The 22106-nt window shown below is 43.9% G+C and overlaps 1 protein-coding gene across 1 annotated transcript in view; it reads right to left on the reverse strand.

Moving 5' to 3' along the window:
- Positions 1-1341: 1341 nt before the first annotated feature.
- The window catches only part of yjefn3 (YjeF N-terminal domain containing 3), a 131627-nt gene continuing 110862 nt past the window's right edge, over positions 1342-22106 (reverse strand). The window contains exons 3-6 of the mRNA XM_073068568.1: positions 12380-12490; positions 7610-7723; positions 5871-6018; positions 1342-2401 (exon numbers count right to left, since the gene is read on the reverse strand). Coding sequence (XP_072924669.1) covers positions 2202-2401; positions 5871-6018; positions 7610-7723; positions 12380-12490 — 573 coding nt within the window. The 3' untranslated portion in view covers positions 1342-2201. The remainder of the gene's footprint in view (positions 2402-5870; positions 6019-7609; positions 7724-12379; positions 12491-22106) is intronic.

The raw sequence follows: 22106 nt of genomic DNA on the forward strand, positions 1-22106 counted from the left end.
TTTATATATGCAATATATTAAAAATCCTATAACATACCCTTTGTTCTGCAGTATGAAACCCTGAGCTCACATTTATTAACTTATCAGGCTGTAATCACAGCACCAACACTAGCAAGAGTGAGTAATCACAGTTTGACATGTTTACATACATGGTTGCCATTATTAATGTGAAACTCAGGATTTTATAATGCAAAATCTGAAATTAAAGTCAGAATAAATAGGGGATCTAATTATATCTGAATATCCCCCATACTAGTTACTCCTTCCCCCCAGGACCACTTTACCTGATGTCTTAACTCCTCAGAAGCAATGTCATGGAATGATTTATTAAACTTCTACATTGAGCACATATTCTAAGCATAATAAACTTGCAAAATAGACAGTAGAAGCCTTAAGTAATGAAGATCTGAAAAGGGAACAGAAAATGTAATGGGTCAGACAGTATCAGCCCAGAAGCTGCTATTTCATGGATCCAACTTTTTTTGTGATAATAACCTACCTGTGTTGTTTAGGTACTGACAGACTACTGACTAGGGAATCCTGAAATGAGTAAAGGCTAGAAAATTAGTGAGCACTGGTAAGGGTTTTCCACCATTCAGAAAGATCTTGGCCATCCTGTATGCATTGGCCACCTGGCTTATCCAAGATATTATTCACTATGACCTTCATTTCATTACCTAGACAGAATTTGACCCCTTCTTTGATCGCTGGGATAACAAATTTTTGGGACTTCATTTTAAGCTAGAGGAAATCCAAGTCATTTGAATCTTCGATTTCACATGAACTGTATTAGCTTGATAGCTAACCCATATTCTTAGCTCACTGCACCAGCTGATGACCTCTTATCTCATCAATACTTAACTCCCTCAATGACAAAGAGATGTTTCCTTGTGACTTCGTCTCTTGAGGTCTGAAATTAGTCATCACATTTCCCATACCTATTGCAATCCATTTATCCTCTTTTCCTCTGGTGGTTTCTCTCACTAATATTGTTGAAGCCTAGTAAGATCTTGTTGATAATCATTGAGTGCTGGAGAGGTTTGGGAAGCCTGGTTTCCTCCATTTATCCAACTTTTCCTCTTTTCCTATTCCCACTGAATTACTGCTGAGCTTGTACAACCTCCCTGCTGTTCCCCTTTCCTCCATAGCTATCTTTCCTCTGAAACCAAACATGTACCAAAACCCTTATCCAACCCAGTGCAAAAAGTATCATGTCATGTAAGATCATGTTAACACGGGTATTCACTACTGCCTTGGGGAGATTTTGATCATAATGCAATCGAGGTTCTTTTCCTTATCCACCTCAATGTTTTATGCCATTCCTCTCTGGTCACCAGTTCATAAACCCAAGTGACCCTTTTTCTTTTGGCTCCTGCCTGTGAGTCAGCAGAAACTGGGACACCTAGCCAACTATAGTGACTACTATTGTCAACTAATACTAATACGTTGCCATCTGATGGCTAAAATGGAGCAGAGTGGAGATTTGTTAGGGCTCAGGAATGGGACTCCCATCTGCTCACTACCTTCACAGTGTTACCATGGTCAAGGTCCTTGTAGGTTAACGCAGGTCAAAGTAGGAACATTCCCAATGTCTGCAATGTCATTCCCACTTCCACCTCCAGAATTAAACAGAATTAAACCTAGGATTATAGCAACACACACAAAATGCTGCCTGGCCTGCTGAGTTCCTCCAGCTTTTTGTGTGTGTTGCTCGGATTTCCAGCATCTGCAGATTTTCTCTTGTTTGTACCTAGGATTATAGAAGGGCTACAGATACAAGAAATGCTCTGGTCTCCTGCAACATAACCACTAGAAGCAGTAAGCTGCACAGTCAAAAGCGTCACAAAGGAATACACCAAACTTTGGCCTGGCCCAAGGTTCACTGTCTCTTCAAATTACATAAAGGTCATTCTCTGCCATAAAAAGAGCTTTGATAAAAGTTAAAAATAAACCATTACAAATTGCAACACACGACCTAGACCAGATAACTAAACAAAATGGAATTGTTCTGATCTAGAACACCCTCCCTCCCTCCCTAAGGAGATGCATATTCTGGGGCTATAAGGAACTTGATGAGCTACTGGTAGGATTTCTGGAGAGTGCATCTCCCACTGCAGGAGTGGACACTACGCTTATCGAAGTGAGATTCTAGTTAGGGTCAGTCCTCTCCTGGTTTGCATCCGTCATTTTAATGTAACCTCTTAAAGTTGTACTATGCAGTCAGTTCCAGGGTAATCTGGGAGGTTGAGGTCATATTTCTTCTGTAGGTCATAGGGCAAGTAGCGACCAGCTAGAAAATGGTATTTGCCAGAAAATTGGGTGGCACATTTCTTCGGTGCAGCCAGGGAAATGAGGACCTCAGGACTGATGCCATCGCCTTTCCCGTTCTCTACGTCCCAGCCTGCACAAATAGAAGAAAGATCACCCTTTGTTAAATGGGAGATTTACGCTGGGAGAGAATACAACACTAGTTAGGCCCCAGTGGAGCACTGTGTACAGTTCTGACTACGGCACTACCCAAGCAATTTAAAAGCACAGGAGAGGGTGCAGAGGAGATATCTGGGCTGTTGCCAAGGCCAGAGAATTTTATTTATGAGGAGAAATTGGCCAGGCTGGGCTTGTTTTCTTTGGAATGGAGGAGACTGAAGGGAGAATTTAATCAGGTGGATAGAACTATGAGAAGCCTAGACAGAGTGAGTCATACTTTCAACCCTTCATACTTCCAGGGCCAGATAAGGCTCGCATGAGAGAGAATCACAGCTTGATTTCCACATCAGGCCACGTGTCTTCTCTTTCTTCAGTCTCCTTGGGTGGACTCTTTCAATGCTACCTATCTAGTATCTAGCATGGGATTGTTTCAGGCAGCTGTGTTCCTCACACAGGAGCAAGCTGTCCACCTCCTTCTCATCATCGGAGACTTTGCACTTACCCTTCGGTGTAGCTAAGTTTGAGATTCTTCTTGGCCTGATAATCTTCCACAGGTGTTTGTTTTGGAAGGGCTCCAGCTTCTGAACTGCTCTTGCTGTGAACTGTACAACCACACAGAGGACTCTGTTGTAGAAGAAGTTTGTCTTTGTTGCATTTGAAGACTTGTTGTTCCCCAGCATAGTAAAGAGAGGGTTTGCTTTGTTATGTCTTCCATTGATTTCTTTGTTGGTGCCACCATTTTTCCCAGGTGGATAAACTCTCCTGTCCTTTGGCCTTATTGTTGGTGTTAATTATTGGTTTCATTTTCATGTGTCAAACCAGAAGGATCTGTTATTCCAAGGGTTCAATTTGGGAGCATGGATTCAAGTTAAGAATTAGAAATACAAAAGCGGCGGTGAAAACAAAAATCACCAGATGGGGGGGACGAAGCCTGGAACTCATTGCACAGAAGAGTGATAGAATGATAACTCTCTAATGCATTTTAAATGCTGCCCAAATAAGCATGGATCGAGTGCTGGGAAAGGGAATTAGTCTCACTAGTTCAGCTCAGGCTGGCATGAACCCAGTGTACCGCAAAGCCTCTCCCAATGCCCAGAATCCCTATCACGCTCTGATTTTTAGAGTCAGGCCAGATCTGATTTAAAACATTTGTCTTCTGGTGCCATTTCTGATCAATAAAATCAGAAGGCTTAATTGAAGACATTCATTGCTCTTAGCGGTTTAACCGTCATCCTCACTGGGTCTAAACGCCGGAACTCTGCACAAAAACACTTTATGAGAGCACCTTTGCCAGAAGGACAGTAATGGCTCCGAGGGCAGGTGGCCACAACCTTCTCAAGGTAAGTAGGGCTGAGCAATAAACACTGGCCTTGCCAGTGATGCCGGTATTATGAGAAATAATGGAAAAGCCCTGTGATTACCAAGGCCACTTCGTCAGCCGGTGAATGGAACTGGGGAGTGTTAGGGGGTATTCAGGACTTATGTGAATAGAGCAAATATTAATTCAAGCAAGAACCAGTCTCCAGTTCTTAATGTAAATTGTAAATTGCAAGTAGTAAATTGAAGTTAGAAACATGCCTTTTGCAAATAAACAACCATGTCTGCAGAGCACGGGCTGGCCCGTAGACTAAGAAATATGGTTTGCAGAATGGTGACAATGAGACATCAGCCAAACGTTAAGACAATGGGGTTGTGTTAATCGGCCTACATCGATTCAAGGTACTATGGGTCTAAGAAATTTGGAAACAATTTCAAGGAAGCTTACAGACCAGACTGATACTATCACTTAGCACATCAGATAGATGATCTATCAATAGTTGGACATCTGGTTCGCTGCCCTCTGAAGCTTTTAAGAATACCTGTATTAATTAGTTTCTCCCAGCAAAAATGTTTGAACATTCAGTGGTGTCTTATTAGTTACAATATGCTTCCACTGTAAATATGCATGTCAAAGGAACCAAATGCAAACCCAAAGTATCGAAGTAAATTATGTCTTTGTAACTATTGAAATTGTATTCAGTTACATACTGCTACCTTTGATCTTAAGGGCATAGAAATGTAATGTGCTTTTGAGTTTGTGAGACTCTACCCAGAGGATCTCCAGAAGAATGCCTGCTTGTTTCAGTGAATAAAGACTTCTTTATCATCAGCTTCGGTGTCTCTCCGGTAACTTAGATCGTAGTCACAACAGAGAAAGACCTATTATATACAGTAGCTCAATGCAACAAAAAGATTTATATTGTTAACATAATAAAAGCACCTCGGGGAGTACAAAGAAAGGATATTAATGATGCAGGAGAAGTCATAAACGATAGGGTTTAAGCACAATCTTAAGGCAGAAAAGGGGTGAGAGGTAAACAATTTTAGGGATGGAATTCCAGAACTTGGGAACTCAGTAATCACGAACAGTGGAGCAATTAACTTTGGAATACTCAAGAGGCCAAAAATGAATAGCTTTATGATCGGAGGAGATTACAGTGAAAGGCAGTGGTGAGGCCAGAGAGGGTTTTGAAAATGGGGGAATTCAATTTTTAATTGGAACAAATAAAGACAAGCTAGAAATAAAGAATGAAGGATGCTTTGTCTCAATAAGAGTTACTCTGAGTTATAACGTAAGAGTTAGTGATCATATCTTCAGCTCCAGTCCCCCAATAATAGGAAGATCATTTCTCCAGTAATAGTGAATGATGAATGGAAGTTACTGTAACTATAACAGAAACAACTCAGCAGGTCGGGCAGCATCTATGGAGAGAGATGAACAGTCAATCTTTCGGGCCAAAACCATTCATCGGGTCCTGAAAGGTCAGCTGTTTATTCCTTTCCATAGATGTTGCCTGACCTGCTGAGGTCCTCCTGCGTGTTTATTTAGCAATATATGATTTAATCTGGATTTCCAGCTCTGCAGAATCCCTTGTGTTTATAATGGAAACAAAGTCTATAAAATCAACCCTATTCAACCCTATTCAACACTTTGGAGAGGCTGCAGAGAATATCTACTTCAAAGGCCCCAGGAATGAGGGACTTCAGTCAAATACAGCTGCTGGAAGAACTGGGTTGGTTTCTCTTAGAGTGGGGATGTTTTCTTTAAATGAAGGTTTCAGATTATGAAGTGGATGATGGAGAAAATAAAAGGAATTGTTACCTGTGGCAAGATGTAATAGAACGCGGTGAATTAAGTTGATTGAGGAGAGAACCAGATGGGGGATATGTGCCAGGTAAAAATGTGGCTAAAATGATAGTCAATGCAGTTTCAGTGGAAGTTTCTGAAAGGGAACTGGAGAATTGCTCAGGGAAAAAGAAGTTGGCCAGGGGTGGGGTTAAAGAGCAGGAGATTGCATGGAGGGTCCAGCTGGTTTGCTGTTTCCAAGGGTTGATACTGGTGCGATGATCTATATTGTGCAAGCCGACAGCACTGCTTTGGAAGGCAATTATCTGTTCTTTACCTGAGGGGACATCAATGCTGATTACAGGTATTTTCACGTGTTTCATCGTACTCAGGATATTGCAGTACAGCTCCTTCAGCCCTGCCTCATCTGAGAGCCCGAGCACTGCATCTATGATCAGGTTGTAGGCATCATTTATCAGCTGCACCTACGGAGGAGAAAAGACAAGAACCATTTCACTCTGGTCAGAGAATCAGTCTTACTAGGATCACCTCAAGCTAGCCCATTAAATGCTGCTATCTTGTATCCTAACGACCTGCTTCCCAGAACAGTGTAAGAGAGAGCTTTGCCAAGTATATCAGCTCTTCCTGGCAATATCTGATGGAACAATGTGGAGAAAGATCTACTCTGTATCTTCTCTGTTTTTAACTTATCCTGGGAGAGCTTAATGGGACAATATAGAAGGAACTTAGGTGAAGACTGTAGGTGTCTTTTCCACTACCTTCCTAAAAGTTCCACAAAAAATGTTGAAATCTTTGATATGCTCATCTCAGCTAAAAATTTCTTTACTAATTTAATCTTTGTTATCTATATCCTATGCCAGAGTCAGTCTTTCAACCCAAGGGCCTAGCCCAGACCTGATCCACCTTGGGCTCCTATGTTCACAATGCTGTGGAGAATGTTGTTGCAACAAATTCAGACTGAGGCCAGTCTTTTTAATTATTTTGTGAATCTTGAAGACATACAATTTACTATCCATACACCTTAAACATGAGAAAGTCTGCAGATGCTGGCAATCTGAAGCAACACACACAGAATGCTGGAGGAACTCAGCAGGGCAGGTAGCATCTACAGAAGTGCATGGAGAGTCGACATTTCAGGCCGAGACCCTTCTTTAGGACTGAGAGGGAAAGGGGAAGATGCCAGAATAAAAACATGGAGGGAAGGGGAAGGAGGCTAGCTGGAATGTGATAGGTGAAGCCAGGTGGGTGGGAAAGGTCAAGGGCTGGAGAAGAAGGAATCTGATAGGAGAGGAGAGTAGACCATAGGGGAAAGTGAAGGAGGAGGGGTCCTGGGGGAAGTAATAGGCAGGTGAGAAGAGGTAAAAAGTTAGAGTGGGAAACAGAGGAAGGAGGGATTGGGGATAATTTGTTTACTGGAAGGAGGAATTGATATTCACACCATCAGGTTGGAGATGACCAAACGGAATATAACGTGTTTCTCCTCCACCCTGAGGGTGGTCTCATCTTGGCATAAGAGTATGCCATGGGCCAACACGTCAAAACAGGAATGGGAATCAGAATTCCCTTTCTCCATTCTCCTCTCCTATCAGATTCCTTCTTCTCTAACCCCTGACCTTTCCCACCCACTTGGCTTCACCTATCACATTCCAGTTAGCCTCCTTCCCCTACCCCCACATTTTTATTCTGGCATCTTCTCCCTTCCTTCTTGGTCTTACAGAAAGGTCTCGGGCCAAAATGTTGACTGCTTATTCATATCCATCGATGCTGCCGGCATTTCTCCAGATTTTGTGTGTGTCCCATAAACCCACAATAGGGGCATAAATAGATTTGAGACAATTTATGGGCATACAGTGAGAAGTAGGAGGTGCAAATTCTAGGGCAAAAGGTGAACAAAACCATGAAAATATAATAAAATAGGACAGTCCCACCATGCAGTGTGATCATGACTGAACTGATTAACAATGCAGTCCTACATTTCTCACCCTCTCAGTGACCCACTGGCTGCCCAACCACTGCTAAAGCTACCAGAGGAAACATCACCTCGAGTTTTATTACCTCATTCGGAAGGTAGGAGAGAAATGGAATGTCCAACTTCTCACACTGAACCGTGAAGTCCAAAAAGATGGATTTGCAGGAACGTTTGGGGTAGTAGATGGTCGGTTCATATCCCTGTCAGGAAAACAAAGCGGGGGTCATCAGTGTTTCATTGACAGCTTCTTCCTGTTGTCAAATATCTAACAACCTCTATCTTCGGGTGGCATGGTAGTGTGGTGGTTGGCTTAACGCTATTACAGGGCCAACAAACCAGGTTCCAATCCTCCGTTGTCTGCAAGGAGCCTGTACACGCTCCCGTAATCGCATGGGCGCTCTTGTTTTCTCCCACATTCCAAAGACACACCCACTAGTAGGTTAATTGATCACATGGTGTAATTGATCACATGGTGTAATTGATCACATGGCGTAATTGATCACATGGTGTAATTGATCACATGGATGTAATTGATCACATGGCGTAATTGATCACATGGGTGTAATTAGGTGGCGTCGACTCTATAAGACCAGAAGGGCCTGTTACAGTGCTATATCTCTAAATAAATACGTTTTTATTTCTCATCTCTGCACCCAGCCTCACCCACAGAATCTCAGCTACTTCTTCTCACGCCATAAGACCAGTAAACATAGGAGCAGAATTAGGCCATTCAGCCCATCGAGTTTGCTCTGCCATTCTACCATGGCTGGTTTACTATCCATCTCAGCCCCATTCTCCTGCCTTCTTCCTGTAACGCTTGCTACCCTGACTATTGAACAACCTGTCAACCTCTGCTTTAAACATACCCAATGATTTGGCCTCTACGACTGTCCATGGCAATGAATTCCACAGATTCACCACTCGCTGGCTAAAGCGATTCCTCCTCATCCATGTTCTAAAGAAGCATCCTTCTATTCCGAGTCTGTGTCCTCTGGTGCTAGACTGTAGAAAAATCCTCTCCACATCCATTTTATCTAGGCCTTTCAATGTGCAATAGGTTTCAATGAGACTTCCCCCCTCATTCTTCTAAACTCCAGCGAGTACAGACCCAGAGTCTTCAAATGCTCCCTGTACATTAACCCTTTCATGCAGGGATGATTCTCATGAACCTCCTCTGGACCCTCACCAACGCCAGCACATTCTTTCTTAGGTAAGGAGACCAAAACCGCTCACCATATTCCAAGAGCGTTCTGACCAATGCCTGATAAAATTTCAAAATTATATCTTTGCTTTTATATTCTAATCCTCTCAAAAGGTAAAAACTTGGAGGTAATGCTGAGGCTTCCTGCTGCCTCCCCAACCACTTCCATTCTTGCAGATCCCCTAGCTCCCAGCACTTCCCTAGATCAGTTCTCTGAAACTTCTCAAATTTTGACCGCTCCACCACAGCCGTGCCTTCAGCTACCCGGATCTGCACTCCAGAATTCCTTCCATGAACCTCCAAAATATCTCTCATCCTGTAAGACAGCCTTTAAAATCTGCCAGCCTCAGCTTACCCGCCCTAGGATGTAGTTCAGTGTCAGAATTAGTCTGAAGTTCCTCCAAAGCACCTTCTCATTTCTCATATTTCCTTATGACACAAGAGGCCAGTCCGTGCTGAGCCATCCCATCAGTCCCATCTCCCTACAAGCTATTTTATCTCAGCCGTCCCGATTTCATGCAACCCACACACCCTGGGGCAATCTGCAAGGACCAATTAACCTACTGGCGCATCCCTGGGATGGAGCAGCAAACTGGAGCATGTGGAAGAAGACCATGTTGTCACATGGACAGTGTTCAAATTTCATATGTGTAGGTTGCCCTCAGGGTTAAAACAGGTCACTGATGCATTGGGGCAGTGGTATTAAGTGCTACGATCTCTCTTAAGCCATGTGTCTCTGGCATTAATAGCCTCTTCTGCCACTAATTTCTACTGTTAAGTTTCTATGGCTTGCTTGCAAAGGGGAACTGGACACAGATCATCCTTTGGAGGGCAGCGTACCATGTGCTGTGTGGGCTACATCCCCCAGACGAGGCAGGGAGGCTAGCTCTAGGAGATCAGATCTTGTAGCAGGTATCTGCCTTTGAAGATGATATTTGGTTGCAAGAACATCTGGACCAGTCTTAATCACCTGAGGGGTTTGGAGATGAGTTTGCCTGAGTAATTTTCCCTAATTAATCCTGAGTTTTTGTCTTTCCCATGGAATTATGTGGCTGGGTGTGGGGCAAACTACTCAGTGACGCAGTTACTTAGTTAGGCCAGTGATCTTTTGTGTGAATAAATCTTCATATTGCCGTACCATAATCATGGCATTCTCTCACTGATGGGGTTAGAGGAGGACTCTTACCCAGACTGTGGCAGAGGGTGAGCACCCAGTCAATGCCCCATACTGTGGATATGGGAGCACAGAGGGTAATAACTTCCTCTTTGCCAGCACCTCTCGTGCAGGGAACAAGTTAATAACGGATTTGTATCCATGCCAACCGCTAGGAGATTGTTTCCATCCCTGCTGGTGCAATCAGCTGCAGCAGGACTGAGGACTCTTTTCAGGAATGAGCTGAAGGTGGAATTATCCAGTTTATTGGTTGTGTTTCTTCATGAGGAGCATTAAACCATCTCAGGTGGGTTTCACAATCCCGACTCTGCCCAGGGTCGTTCAGCACTGTAGACGCAGGCTGGTGTCTCTGAAGCCTTTCTCATTGCAGAGCTGACAAACGCTCAATTATAAATTATTTAAACCATTTCACTCTAAAAAGCCTCCACATGAGAGTTATTTGTAGTGCTGAACGACATCGCTTAAAGAGACAGGTTGGCTCTTTACCCAGAGAGATCTCAGGTGTGTCTGGGTCAGCTGAGTCCTGATTTCAATCAGTTGAACCATATTGAGTATCCATAGGAAGTCCTCAAAAATACTTCCTGTCAAGCGGACTTTGGCATTGACAGACATTAGCCTTAAATTTTAATATGACAGGATAGTATGTTTGAAATACAAACTGTTTGACAGAGAATCTTATAGGTCTTTAGAATCATAGTCATAGAGTGCAGAAATGAGCCTTCAACCTACCACACCCATGCGAAATTTGTACACTAATCCCATTTATCACAGTAGTGGTGGGAACCCTTGTTCTGGTGAGAGTTTACAAACCTGTCATCAGATTTTCCAGGCAGAATACCTGGCTGTGTGGTGAGAATCATTGCTGGTTTAATGTTTGTGAGCTGTGGGGGTGCCCTGAGGCTGGTGAGAAGCACAACATCAGTCTGGTGCCATCGAATTGGGGTGCAACCCCCCCCCCCGGTCTTCTGACACTCGAGCTCTCTCTGATCAGACCAGTCACCTGCTACATCCTGAATCTGTAGCAAAGGAGCAGGTCTTTTACTCCAGCTATCCACTGCCATTAGCAGTGTCGGTTTCCTCTCTCATCTTCTCCGTTCTCCTGCGTGCCTCCATCTGGTCCAAAGCCTCAGTTTTTGCTTGAGACTTGCGGATGGAGAGAGAGCAGACTGGTTTGGTTGGCTTAGGGCTCGTTGGCTCCCTTCACTGTCCCGTGGAGGACAGGTGAAGACCCTATCCACTCCCTCCTGCTCTTTCGTAAATCTCAGCTGTCACAACCGCACAATGCCCAGTGGAAACCAGCAGCCAGCAGTGAGGTGTGCTGCCTTTTACAGCTACAGTAATCTCTTTGCAAATTAGTGTAAGGCCAGGGTTCCCAACCTGGAGTTCACGGACCCCTCGGATAATGGTCAGGGTCCATGGCATATAAAAGGTTGGGAACCCTCAATATAAGGCATGGGTGGACCAACCTGTGACATAAACCATCCCTGACCGGAGGCTGCAGTGTGTGTTATGCGGATGATTTCATATTGTGTGGTCCTGCGTGTGTCCACTGGGTCTCAGTGGGAGTTTACGAGCCACTCCATGCAGTACAGGGTGACACTCCCACTGCAGCACTGAGGGAACGCTGTCTCGTGTGCGACAACAGATAATAAACACGAGGTTCTGCAGATGCTGCAAATTCAGAGTAACACACACAAAATGCTGGAGTAAACAACAGATGATCTGCTTTTGTTGCTGGGCTGATTAAGGGAGCTTGCAAATTGATCGTCTCCATGTGATCTGTGTGCAAATTGATCGCTCCCATACAATCTGTGTGCAAATTGATTGTCCCCATGTGATATGTGTGCAAACAGATCATACCCTATGCTGACAGTGCCATTTTACTGGTTGAAAGGTTTTGATGAAAATTTTTGGAAATGTAAGTTTATTTTTGATGAATCACATATCCCATCACAAGAAGAGGATTCAAATTATTACAAATGTCTTTCTATTTTCATTTTGACCTCAGTCCATCAGGGGTGTGGGGTGGTGGAGGGGTGGGCAGTCAAGAGCAGAGAAGGAGTGATGACATGTCTAAATTAGCTGGACACAGCCATGTTGGAAAATGTACCCGTTTCTCACCCCTTTCTCTCCATCTTGCACCCTGCTCCTACTCCCTCAGACCACTAACCCCATCCCATTCCAGCAACCCACTCCTGCCCATTCCCACCAACCTGCTCCCTACTTTCCCAAACCTTTCCCCCATTTCTCCAGTACAATCCCACCCACCCTGATCCCCATTTCCCCAGTAGCAACCCACTTCCCCACCCGGTTTCCCATTGCCCCAATCACCATCTCATTCTTTTCCACCTTCCCCTGAGTGCCCAACCACCCTGTTCCCAATTTCCCCAGGCTTCACCCTGCCCCACGTTCTCTCAGTCCCCATCACAGCTCTCTGCAACCCCGCTCCACATTCCCTCTGCTCCCCAGCCCGATACCTACAAATGTGCGAAGGTGCCTAGCACAGACCAGGCCGATAGCCCCGTTCTGCTCCTGGCCACAGATCACCAGTATGGTTGGCTGCTTCCTGTGGAGAGACTGCCGTGGATAAGCCTGAATGAAGAGAGAGACAAAAAAAAATCATTGGGTTCTGAATCACATCAGCAATTAGGAGCTTATCTGGCTCAGAATCACTCCTGGAGGTCTCATCCTCTGAAGATAAAGGGAGATTAAATCTCTATAGTACCTCCCAAGTCAATTACCTCCCAAGCTCTTTGAAAGGTTGCCACTGATGTAATGTGGCAGCTATTTTGTGCACAGCAAGATCTCATCATTGTAATAATGGACAGATAATGTGTCTTGGTGGTGGACCTTTGGCTCACTCTGAGTTGTGGTCCACTAGGAATTTAGCAGAGACCGTGGTACCATTCCAAAGAGCCCGGCTGCAGTGAAATCCCTCCAATGCACCCGGTGGCCTTAGCTTGGATGATGAACACTTGGCTAAGCTCCAGACTGGACACCATCGGAATGTGTTCGAGGATGAGGAGGAGCATCACCAGTCAGGTATTGGTCCAAAAGCGGAGAGAAGAACATCTACCTCTGCTTGTTCACACTTAAGACTCAGTCAACCTTTTAAAGAAATCTGGCAGCCAAGAGATTTATGCATTTGGTAATAATTTTGATCATTCTTTTTGAAAAATGTGTAATTTCAAAGGCAGTTATTGAGAAAGAATTGACCATTTATAGTTGTTTGGAGGAAAATACAGAACAGGTGTACAGGAATGATCACTATCCATCATGCTGCAGCGAGGAAAGCTGACAGATTCTCTGCTCTCCAAAGCCCCCAGCTGTTCCCTTCCAAGTTGTCAAGCCTCACTGACAGTTACAGAAGATCTAGCCCTTAATGACGTTAATCCTACTTACTTCTGGCAAAGAAAATGATTGAATAAATCTAGGCTGCCCACAGAACTCTTGGAGCTTGGTGGAAGTATGGGAAAGATTAAAAGAGGAATGATGACTGAATGATCAAGCAACAGGGCAGAAGCGTAAAGATGGAGGAAGGGTTATCCACAGGGCAATATGAAGACAATTGAAGGAGTAGATTTTGTTTTCCTCAGATTTCAACTCCACGATTTATACTCTGGAACTAAGAGAAGAGCCATTGGCCAATCGTTCACAATCGCATTCCTCACTGTGATATTTCTCATTGTACAAATTTCCAACCAGGAGTGCTTGCCACACCTTTCCCATCTTTCCTGAAGTAACTCATGGAGTTCCATAGCACTGTCTCTAGGGAAGATCTACCAGTGGCCTTTTTATCAGGTGCCTCCGATACCTAATAAAGAATGTCTGTGGTCTTCTGCTGCTTCAAGGTTCAATGTGTTGTGCATTCAGAGATGCTCCCTGAACATCACTGTTGTAACGTGGTTATTTGAGTTACTGTCACCTTCCTGTCAGCTTGAACCAGTCTGACCATTCTCCTCTGACCTCTCTCATTAACAAGGCATTTTCACCCACAGAACTGCCACTCACTGGATTTTTTTTGCTGTTTTTCACTCCATTCTTTGTAAACTCTAGAGACTTCTGAGTGTGAAAACCCCAGGAGATCAGCAGTTTTTGAGATACTCAATCCACCCGGTCTGGCACCAACAATCATTCGACGATCAGAATCACTGAGATCACATTTGTTCCCTGTCTGATGTTGGGTCAGAGCAACATCTGAACCTCTTACCTATGTCTGTATGATTTTATGCATTAAGATACAGCCACACGATTGGCTGATTATAGATATGCATTAACGAGCAAGTGTAGGGGTGTAACTAATAAAGTGGCCACTGAGTGTATATCCTTGTTCAGGTCATAACACTTTCCCAAGTTCCTCCCTGTGTTACGGATGCTGTTGGAGATGGAGAATGATGTCTGTGATGAGGACTCTGGCTTCAGCACAGACATTAATTCCTATCACTAACATTTCAACTGCTCATCAATAAGCAGGGAAATAAACACCTTTTAAAATGCTCTTAGGACTTCCCTCCATCAATACATGTAGTAGTTTAATTCTGAGTTCTTGGAGGCCTCTGACAATCCTGGAGTTGGTAGTGGATGCAAGAGGGGTAAAGGTACATAAAAACCAAAATGATGAACACTATATGTTTTCTAATGGAGGCAACAAATAAAAAAAGTAAAGGAACACCCTAAATCTGTCTGGAATAGCTGTTAAGTCAGCAATTAGACTGTGTGTACGATGACATACTGTATTATAGAAAGAGCGTCACAACCGCAGAGAATTTTATCTAGAGTAATGCCAAGGTATTTAATCTCTGATAAGAGATTTTTGAGATTATCAGTATTTTGATAGAGTAAATGTAATCGAGGCACAATTTCAATCAGCAGAGCAAGAATATTTGACAGCTCAGTGAGGGAGATTTACTCTGCACCTTCAAGACGTACAAACAAGCTGGATGAACTCAGCAGGTCGGGCAGCATCCGTTGAAAGGAGCAGTCAACGTTTGGGGTCGAGACCCTTCGTCAGGACTAAAGAAGGAGGGGGCAGGGGCCCTATAAAGAAGGTGGGGGGAGGGTGAAAAACCAATCAGAGGAAAGATCAAGGGGTGGGGGAGGGGAAGCAGGGAGGGGATAGGCAGGAGAGGTGAAGAAGGAATCTAAGGGGAAAGCACTATGGGTAGTAGAAGAAGACAGAGTCATGAGAGGTGATAGGCAGCTAGAAGAGGAGACAGAGTGAAGGTGGGATGGGGGAAGGGAGAGGGAGGGAATTACCAGAAGTTGGAGAATTCGAAGTTCATACCAAGGGGCTGGAGACTACCCAGACGGTATATGAGATGTTGTTCCTCCAACCGAAGTTTGCATACCAAGGGGCTGGAGACCTGCTGAGTTCATCCAACCTTTTGGTACGTCTTGATTTGACCACAGCATCTGCAGTGCACTTTGTGTTTACTCTACACCTTGCTCTTCCTGCCTCATATCTAGGAATATTCGGTGGATCATTCAAAAGGAGCTTTTTGCTGAATTGGATCCACATTCTGGGAGTGTTGAGGCTGTTTTACTCTGTATCTAAGAAATGCTGTCCCTCCACTGGGAGTGTTTTACTGGTCAATGCTTAACAGGTCAGTGTTGAGGGAACTGCATTGGGAAGGTTCACAGAACTATGCTGAGGGAGTTTTAGTCTGCATCTAACCCATATTGTCCTTGCACTGGGAATGCTTGATAGGGCTGCATTGAGGGAGCTTACTCTGTATCTAACACCTTCTGCCGTGTCATTACAATGTGGAATCTGCAGCTGTGTCTGTCTACAATTGTTGGCTGAAGAATGTCTGCTGCCACGCAGCCCAACCTAAAGTCAAGAGTTTGTTACGGATCCGGCCTGAACACTGGCTCGAAGGGCCTCTGCTGATAGCTCTGGACCACAACAGTCTTTAATTTCTGCTTTCTTTCACCTGGATGTGTGGGTTTTGGCCCAGCCCCTTTCCTTTTTGGACTTTCTCCAATTACCTGCTTGTCTCCTCACTTGCACCCACCTGTTTCTATTTTCACTCATTACCCTGTCCATTTAAACCCTGCCTTGACTTACATTCTCTGCTAGTTTGTCCCAGCTCTGACCAGTGTTGTTCTAGCCTGCCATTGTGACGGCTGCCAACTGATTTTGTGTTTTTGGATTTTGCCTGTTCTTGGACCTGATTTTTGCCCTTGCGTTCTGGATTGTCTGCCCTTGCTGGACTGCCTTTCCTGGGTAAGACCTCTACCTGCCATTTTGGATTTGTGCCTGCCTCCTGTTTTTGAAAGACTATTGCCTTTGTGCTCCCTAATAAATCCTGGTAAAAGAGCATTCATTGGTCTGCACTTGAGGCCCACTGTAACCTGACAGAGTTGTCCTGTAGTCAGAACTGATTGCTTGTTACCCTGGCTCCAGGATTTAAATTCCTCCCCAAAAACCTGGACTACCTGCTGAGCCCTAAGTAGTGATGGCACAGCCATTTAATGTGAAAACTTTAAAGAAAAGGCTCGGTCTAGCAGGAGGTCTGAGTTTAATGCCCATTAAGTCTGGTGAATGAATTCCAAGGGCAGACTTCAGAGAACAAAAGACTCATTATCCCAGCTGAATGCTTCCTAAATTGATATCCTATAGGTCACTAAGACAAACCTCTTAAGAGGGAAACATAGAATTTGGAGCTGCAGTTGTTAGGTACATTCACGGACAAATAAAACTGCAAAAAAAAAAGTGCAGTTTCATGGGAATTTAGTTCCTTCCATTTCAACCTACCAGTTGAACCCAATCGAAATGTTTATCTGAGCATCATTTCTGTTTTTCAGGCATTAACTGCTCATTGTAATCCCCAGTATGGGGTGTAGGAACCCTCATGTCAGCTTGTAATACTCACCATATTGGTTTTCACTGGGTCCGGGGATGCTTTTTCAGAAACTTCTTGTGCTGTGTGATTTCACCAGCGGCTGAGCAAGCAGTTGGGGTGTTTCAGAATCAGAACTCTAAACGGACCAGAATGCCCTTTTGGAGTGAGAAAGGTATTGGGATGATCAGAGGGACCTTGTATACAGTGTCTATGACCACTAGAACTCCGATAATTGTGCGATCACTCAGGTCGAGTGTGATGTTCTCCTAAGGGGTTATTCCCTTGATGGAGAACGCCTGTGCATGGCTTTGTTTAAAGTGGGGAGGTTAAGGCATGGGCCGCCACCACACAGACCTCGACAGGTCGGGACCAGGGTCCAGTGGCACAGAATACAAGATGATCAGGGACCCGTCACTGCCACAACCTTTCTCGATCTTCATTGCCACTGTGACGTGCTGTCATCTCCTGACAGCTTCAGCTGGGTCGCTCTTTGTTCAGAACCTTCCCCCTTGATACTCCCACCATGGGTGGCCCTATCGGGAGCTAAACTGCAAATGGCATGGAGCTTAGGATTTCAGGAATTCAGAAGCCTCTCAACCATGACAAGGTGACAGTCCTTGGAGAAGACTCAGATGGAATGAGTGTTAATTCCAATACTGTATCGGGGGAGGGGTGTGTGTGTATACAGTCATGTGGGTATTGGTGCACGGTAAGTTTGTATTCACAGTGAATGGAAAGGTTGATGAACTGTAGGATGTACACAATATGGAAGGTGCAGAGTTGGGTTGAGTGTGTAGTGAGCTGAGGTAGGTGCAGATATGGTAGGTATGCAGAGTGTGATGAGTGACAGAGTTCAAGGCACAAAGACTTGAGAGACTCACAGCACAAGGGGCAGAGAGTGAGTAGGAGGGGGTGACCCACCTCAGCTGCAGAAACCAAACTTCACCAGGTGTGTCACATGCCCAGTTCACTCTCAGCTAGACTTTCTTCATCTTCTCCACCTCCCCTGCTACAAGGAACAACATCCAAGCTCTTGAAGTGAAGTCAGTGCAGCATTGGTTCATTGGATTTACCATAGGGTGAGAGATTGTTCACCGAGAGAGACTGAGTTAAATTGGTCCTTATCCGCTGTAGTGTTGAAGAATGCTAGTCATCTTCCTAGAAAACACAGGCGTCTGGGAGTAATCGATGTGCTGGATGCCAAGAGGGTGTTTCTCAGACTGGAGAGTGGAACCAAAGGCATTTGGCATAGGCAAGAATTTCCCTTTAGTAATGGCTGTGAATTTTTGTGACTCTCTGCTCCAGGGGGCTGTAGATCCTCAGTGGCTTCAAAGTATTTAAGGAGAAGGCTGACAGATCTCTAGCCGCCCAGAGGAAATGGGATTTGCTGAAAAAGCGGACAAGACATGGAGCAGCTCTCCCCATTCCCCCCCCCCCCAATCCCATTCCTTTGCCATCCTCTGTCTGTGGCCTTCTGTACTTAGGGGTTTTCTTTCTTTACTGTAAAATACAGAACAAAGCCCAAAGCTAGTTTGAGGACATTCTTCTTTCTCATTCTTCCTTTCATTATTTCTTACATTTATCTAGTCTTACATGCCGGGCACGTCCCTATAGGTCAGCCTGTACAACGTTGCCTGGTCTTCACAACCTTAGCTTCACTTTACCCCTTGAATGACCACATCGTTTCATCCTATAATCGACATTCCCTGTGTTCCATTCATTGCCCTCCCCAGCTTCTCTACTAGACTAGCTCGTCATCTTTTTCTGAGCTCTGGTGAAAGGTCTTTGGCCAGGAATGTTAAATCTTTCTCCTTTCACAGAACCCATCTGACCCGCAAAGTAGTTACAACATTTTCTGCCTTTGTTTTAGATTATTAGTATCTGCATTTTGAATATGTGCAGGCTTGACGGGCAATTGCGCAGCTCCTGATTCAATTTCTTATGAATCTGACTATTCCTAATGAATGATGTACAAATTCCATTTGGCTGATTTGCTGTGAGACAACTGAACCCAATGTACTTCTGGCCCAAAGACAAGTGTGAGGGAGAAATGAGCTGCCAAATCCTGTCCTCTGGGTCTGCGGGAGCCAAAGGCTCCTCCTAGACCTCAAAAGGATCAATGACATCATTTAGTTCATAGCCAAATTAATAAAGGTGGCAGCTAATTTGATAGGACACAAATTAGACATTCCTCCAGTAATGGGGAACTGCCTTTCACTGGCTTTATCCCAAAATATCAGATTTTAGACAGCGAAGGCTTCATTTTTACTGGATTCAGGAGAAAGAGGTCGGAATGCATGAAGATTTTTTGCAACACTGTAGTTTTCTTGTGGCGGTCACTTTGTGACTGGACACTGTTTCAGCTTTAACTCGGTGGGAGGCAGTCTCTAACCTGCACTCCAGGAGGTTATGAGTTCAAACACTGCTCTCGATCCTTCTGCACAAAAGACTAGATTTGGTGTCTGTTGATGAAAGATCGTTAGAAAAGTAAAATAAAACTGCTCCAATTATTTCTTTGCATCTTTAATTATAAAACTATTTAACAAGAGGAAAAATCTATTTAACAGTCAAGAAATGTTCTGTGGGATACAGATGATCCCTCCATTATGATCATTTTGGTCATCGAAATTTGCATTTACAGAATCACTGCCCAAAAATCGGAGAAACAGAAAATGTGCTCTTTTGGAATTTTGAGAACAAAATTTTTGCAACTTGCATTTCTTGAAGCATGAACAGATATGGCTTTGCATGATTGAAAATTGTGACATAGTCTGTTTTCTAAGAACCTGCAGACACCTATAATAAGGAATCTGTGCTTTACAATTGACCCTAGAAGGCAGGTTCTTTAACGATGGATATGTTAATCATCCAGTAGTAAGGGTGTTGGATGTTGATTTTATTTTAATTAGTGATACAGCGTGCAGTAGGTCCGTCCAGGCCTTCGAATCATGCCACGCCAGCAACCCTCAATGTTGAGAGGGATTGGGAGAAGAGAACAATAGTTTATGAATTCACATCAAGGGAGATGTCCAACTGGAAATTGTCAGCCCCTTATGGACATAGTCCACTTAACCAAGAGAAAGGCACAGAATGAAGCTGATGTTTAACATATTGATGAAACTCATCTGTTGTAGGGTGCTATACATGGTTGAATGGGCTGAAACTAACATCTCTGATCTTTCAAAGAGTTGTGGATTCCTGGCAAGGACTGGCTCAGATACAGAGTAAAGCTCCCTCCACATCTACCCTTCAAGCACTCTGAGTAGGGACAACACAGGTTGGAAGCCGAGTGGAAGTCCTTTTCACGACATGCCCTCCAACACTGCCAGGGTGTATATTGAACGCATGAGCAGTAAATGCAGAAGCTCAAAGAATCATTGTTCCAGTGAAAATAACCCTGGGTAATCTGATCCTTCCAGCTAAAATTTTACATTTTGGCAACATCTTCATAAATTTTAGCACCCACTTCAGTCTAATTTCATCTTTTCAATAACGTAATGGCCAGAATTTATGCTGTGGCTTAGCCAGTGTTGTATACTATTTTAGTATACTTTCTCTGATTTTATATTGGCTAATGATTGAACTCCTCCCATATACTTTTTAGGTTCACAGTCATAGAAAACTACAGCACAGAAACAGGTCCTTCAGCCCATCTAGTCCATGCTGAACCATTTAAACTGCCTATTCCTATCGACCTTCTCTGGGACCATAGCCCTCCATACCCCTACCATCCATGTAGCTATCCAAATTTCTCTTAAAAGTTGAAATCAAACTTGCATGTAAACTTGTGCTGGCAGATCGTTCCACACTCTGACAACCTTCTGATGGAAGAAGTTTCCCCTCATGTTCCCTTTAAATGTTTCACCTTTCACCCTTGACCCACGTCCTCTAGTTGTAGTCCCACTCAACCTCAGTGGATAAAGCTTGCTCGCATTTACCCAATCTATAAAACTCTTAATTTTGTATATCGCTATCAAATCTCCTTTCAATATCCGACATTCCAAGGAATAAAGTCCTAACCTTTTCAATCTTTCTGTATAACTCTGGTCCTCCAGACTCATCAACATCCTTGTAAATTTTCTCTGTATTCTTCAAAATTATTTATATCTTTCCTGTAGACAGGTGACCAAAACTGCACACAATACTCAAAGTAGGCCTCACCAATGTCTTGCACAACTTCAACATAACAGCCCATACTCAGTGCTTTGATTTATGAAGGCCAATGTGCCAAAAGCTTTCTTTACAACCCTGTCTACAAACCCCATTTCCAGAAAATTTGGGATATTTTCCAAAATGCAATAAAAACAAAAATCTGTGATATGTTAATTCACGTGAACCTTTATTTAACTGACAAAAGTACAAAGAAAAGATTTTCAATAGTTTTACTGACCAACTTAATTGTATTTTGTAAATATACACAAATTTAGAATTTGATGGCTGCAACACACAACAAAAGTTGGGACAGAGTTAAAATAAGATTGAAAAGTGCACAGAATATTCAAGTAACACCGGTTTGGAAGACTCCACATTAAGCAGGCTAATTGGTAGCAGGTGAGGTATCATGACTGGGTATAAAAGTAGCGTCCATCAAAGGCTCAGTCTTTGCAAGCAAGGATGGGTCTTGGCTCACCCCTTTGTGCCAAAATTCATGAGAGAATTGTTAGTCAGTTCAAAAGGAACATTTCTCAACGCAAGATTGCAGAGAATTTAGGTCTTTCAACATCTACAGTACATAATATTGTGAAAAGATTCCGAGAATTCAGAGACATCTCAGTGTGTAAAGGGCAAGGTCGGAAACCACTGTTGAATGCGCGTGATCTTCGAGCCCTCAGGCAGCACTGCCTAAGAAACCGTCATGCTACTGTGACAATTATAGCCACCTGGGCTCGGGAGTACTTCAGAAAACCATTGTCACTTAACACAGTCTGTCACTGCATCCAGAAATGCAACTTGAAACTGTATTATGCAAGGAGGAAGCCATACATCAACTCTATGCAGAAACGCCGGTGAGTTCTCTGGGCCCCGAGCTCATCTCAGATGGACTGAAAGACTGTGGAACCGTGTACTGTGGTCAGATGAGTCCACATTTCAGCTAGTTTTTGGAAAAAACGGGCGTCGAGTTCTCCGTGCCAAAGATGAAAATGACCATCCTGATTGTTATCAGTGAAAGGTGCAAAAGCCAGCATCTGTGATGGTATGGGGGTGCATCAGTGCCCACAGCATGGGTGAGTTACATGTATGTGAAGGTACCATTGACTCTGAGGCGTAAATTAGGATTTTAGAGAGAGACATATGTTGCCATTAAGGTGACGTCTCTTCCCGGGACGTCCATGCCTATTTCAGCAGGACAATGCCAGACCACA

Source organism: Hemitrygon akajei, chromosome 16, assembly GCF_048418815.1.
Source record: "Hemitrygon akajei chromosome 16, sHemAka1.3, whole genome shotgun sequence".
NCBI lineage: Eukaryota > Metazoa > Chordata > Chondrichthyes > Myliobatiformes > Dasyatidae > Hemitrygon > Hemitrygon akajei.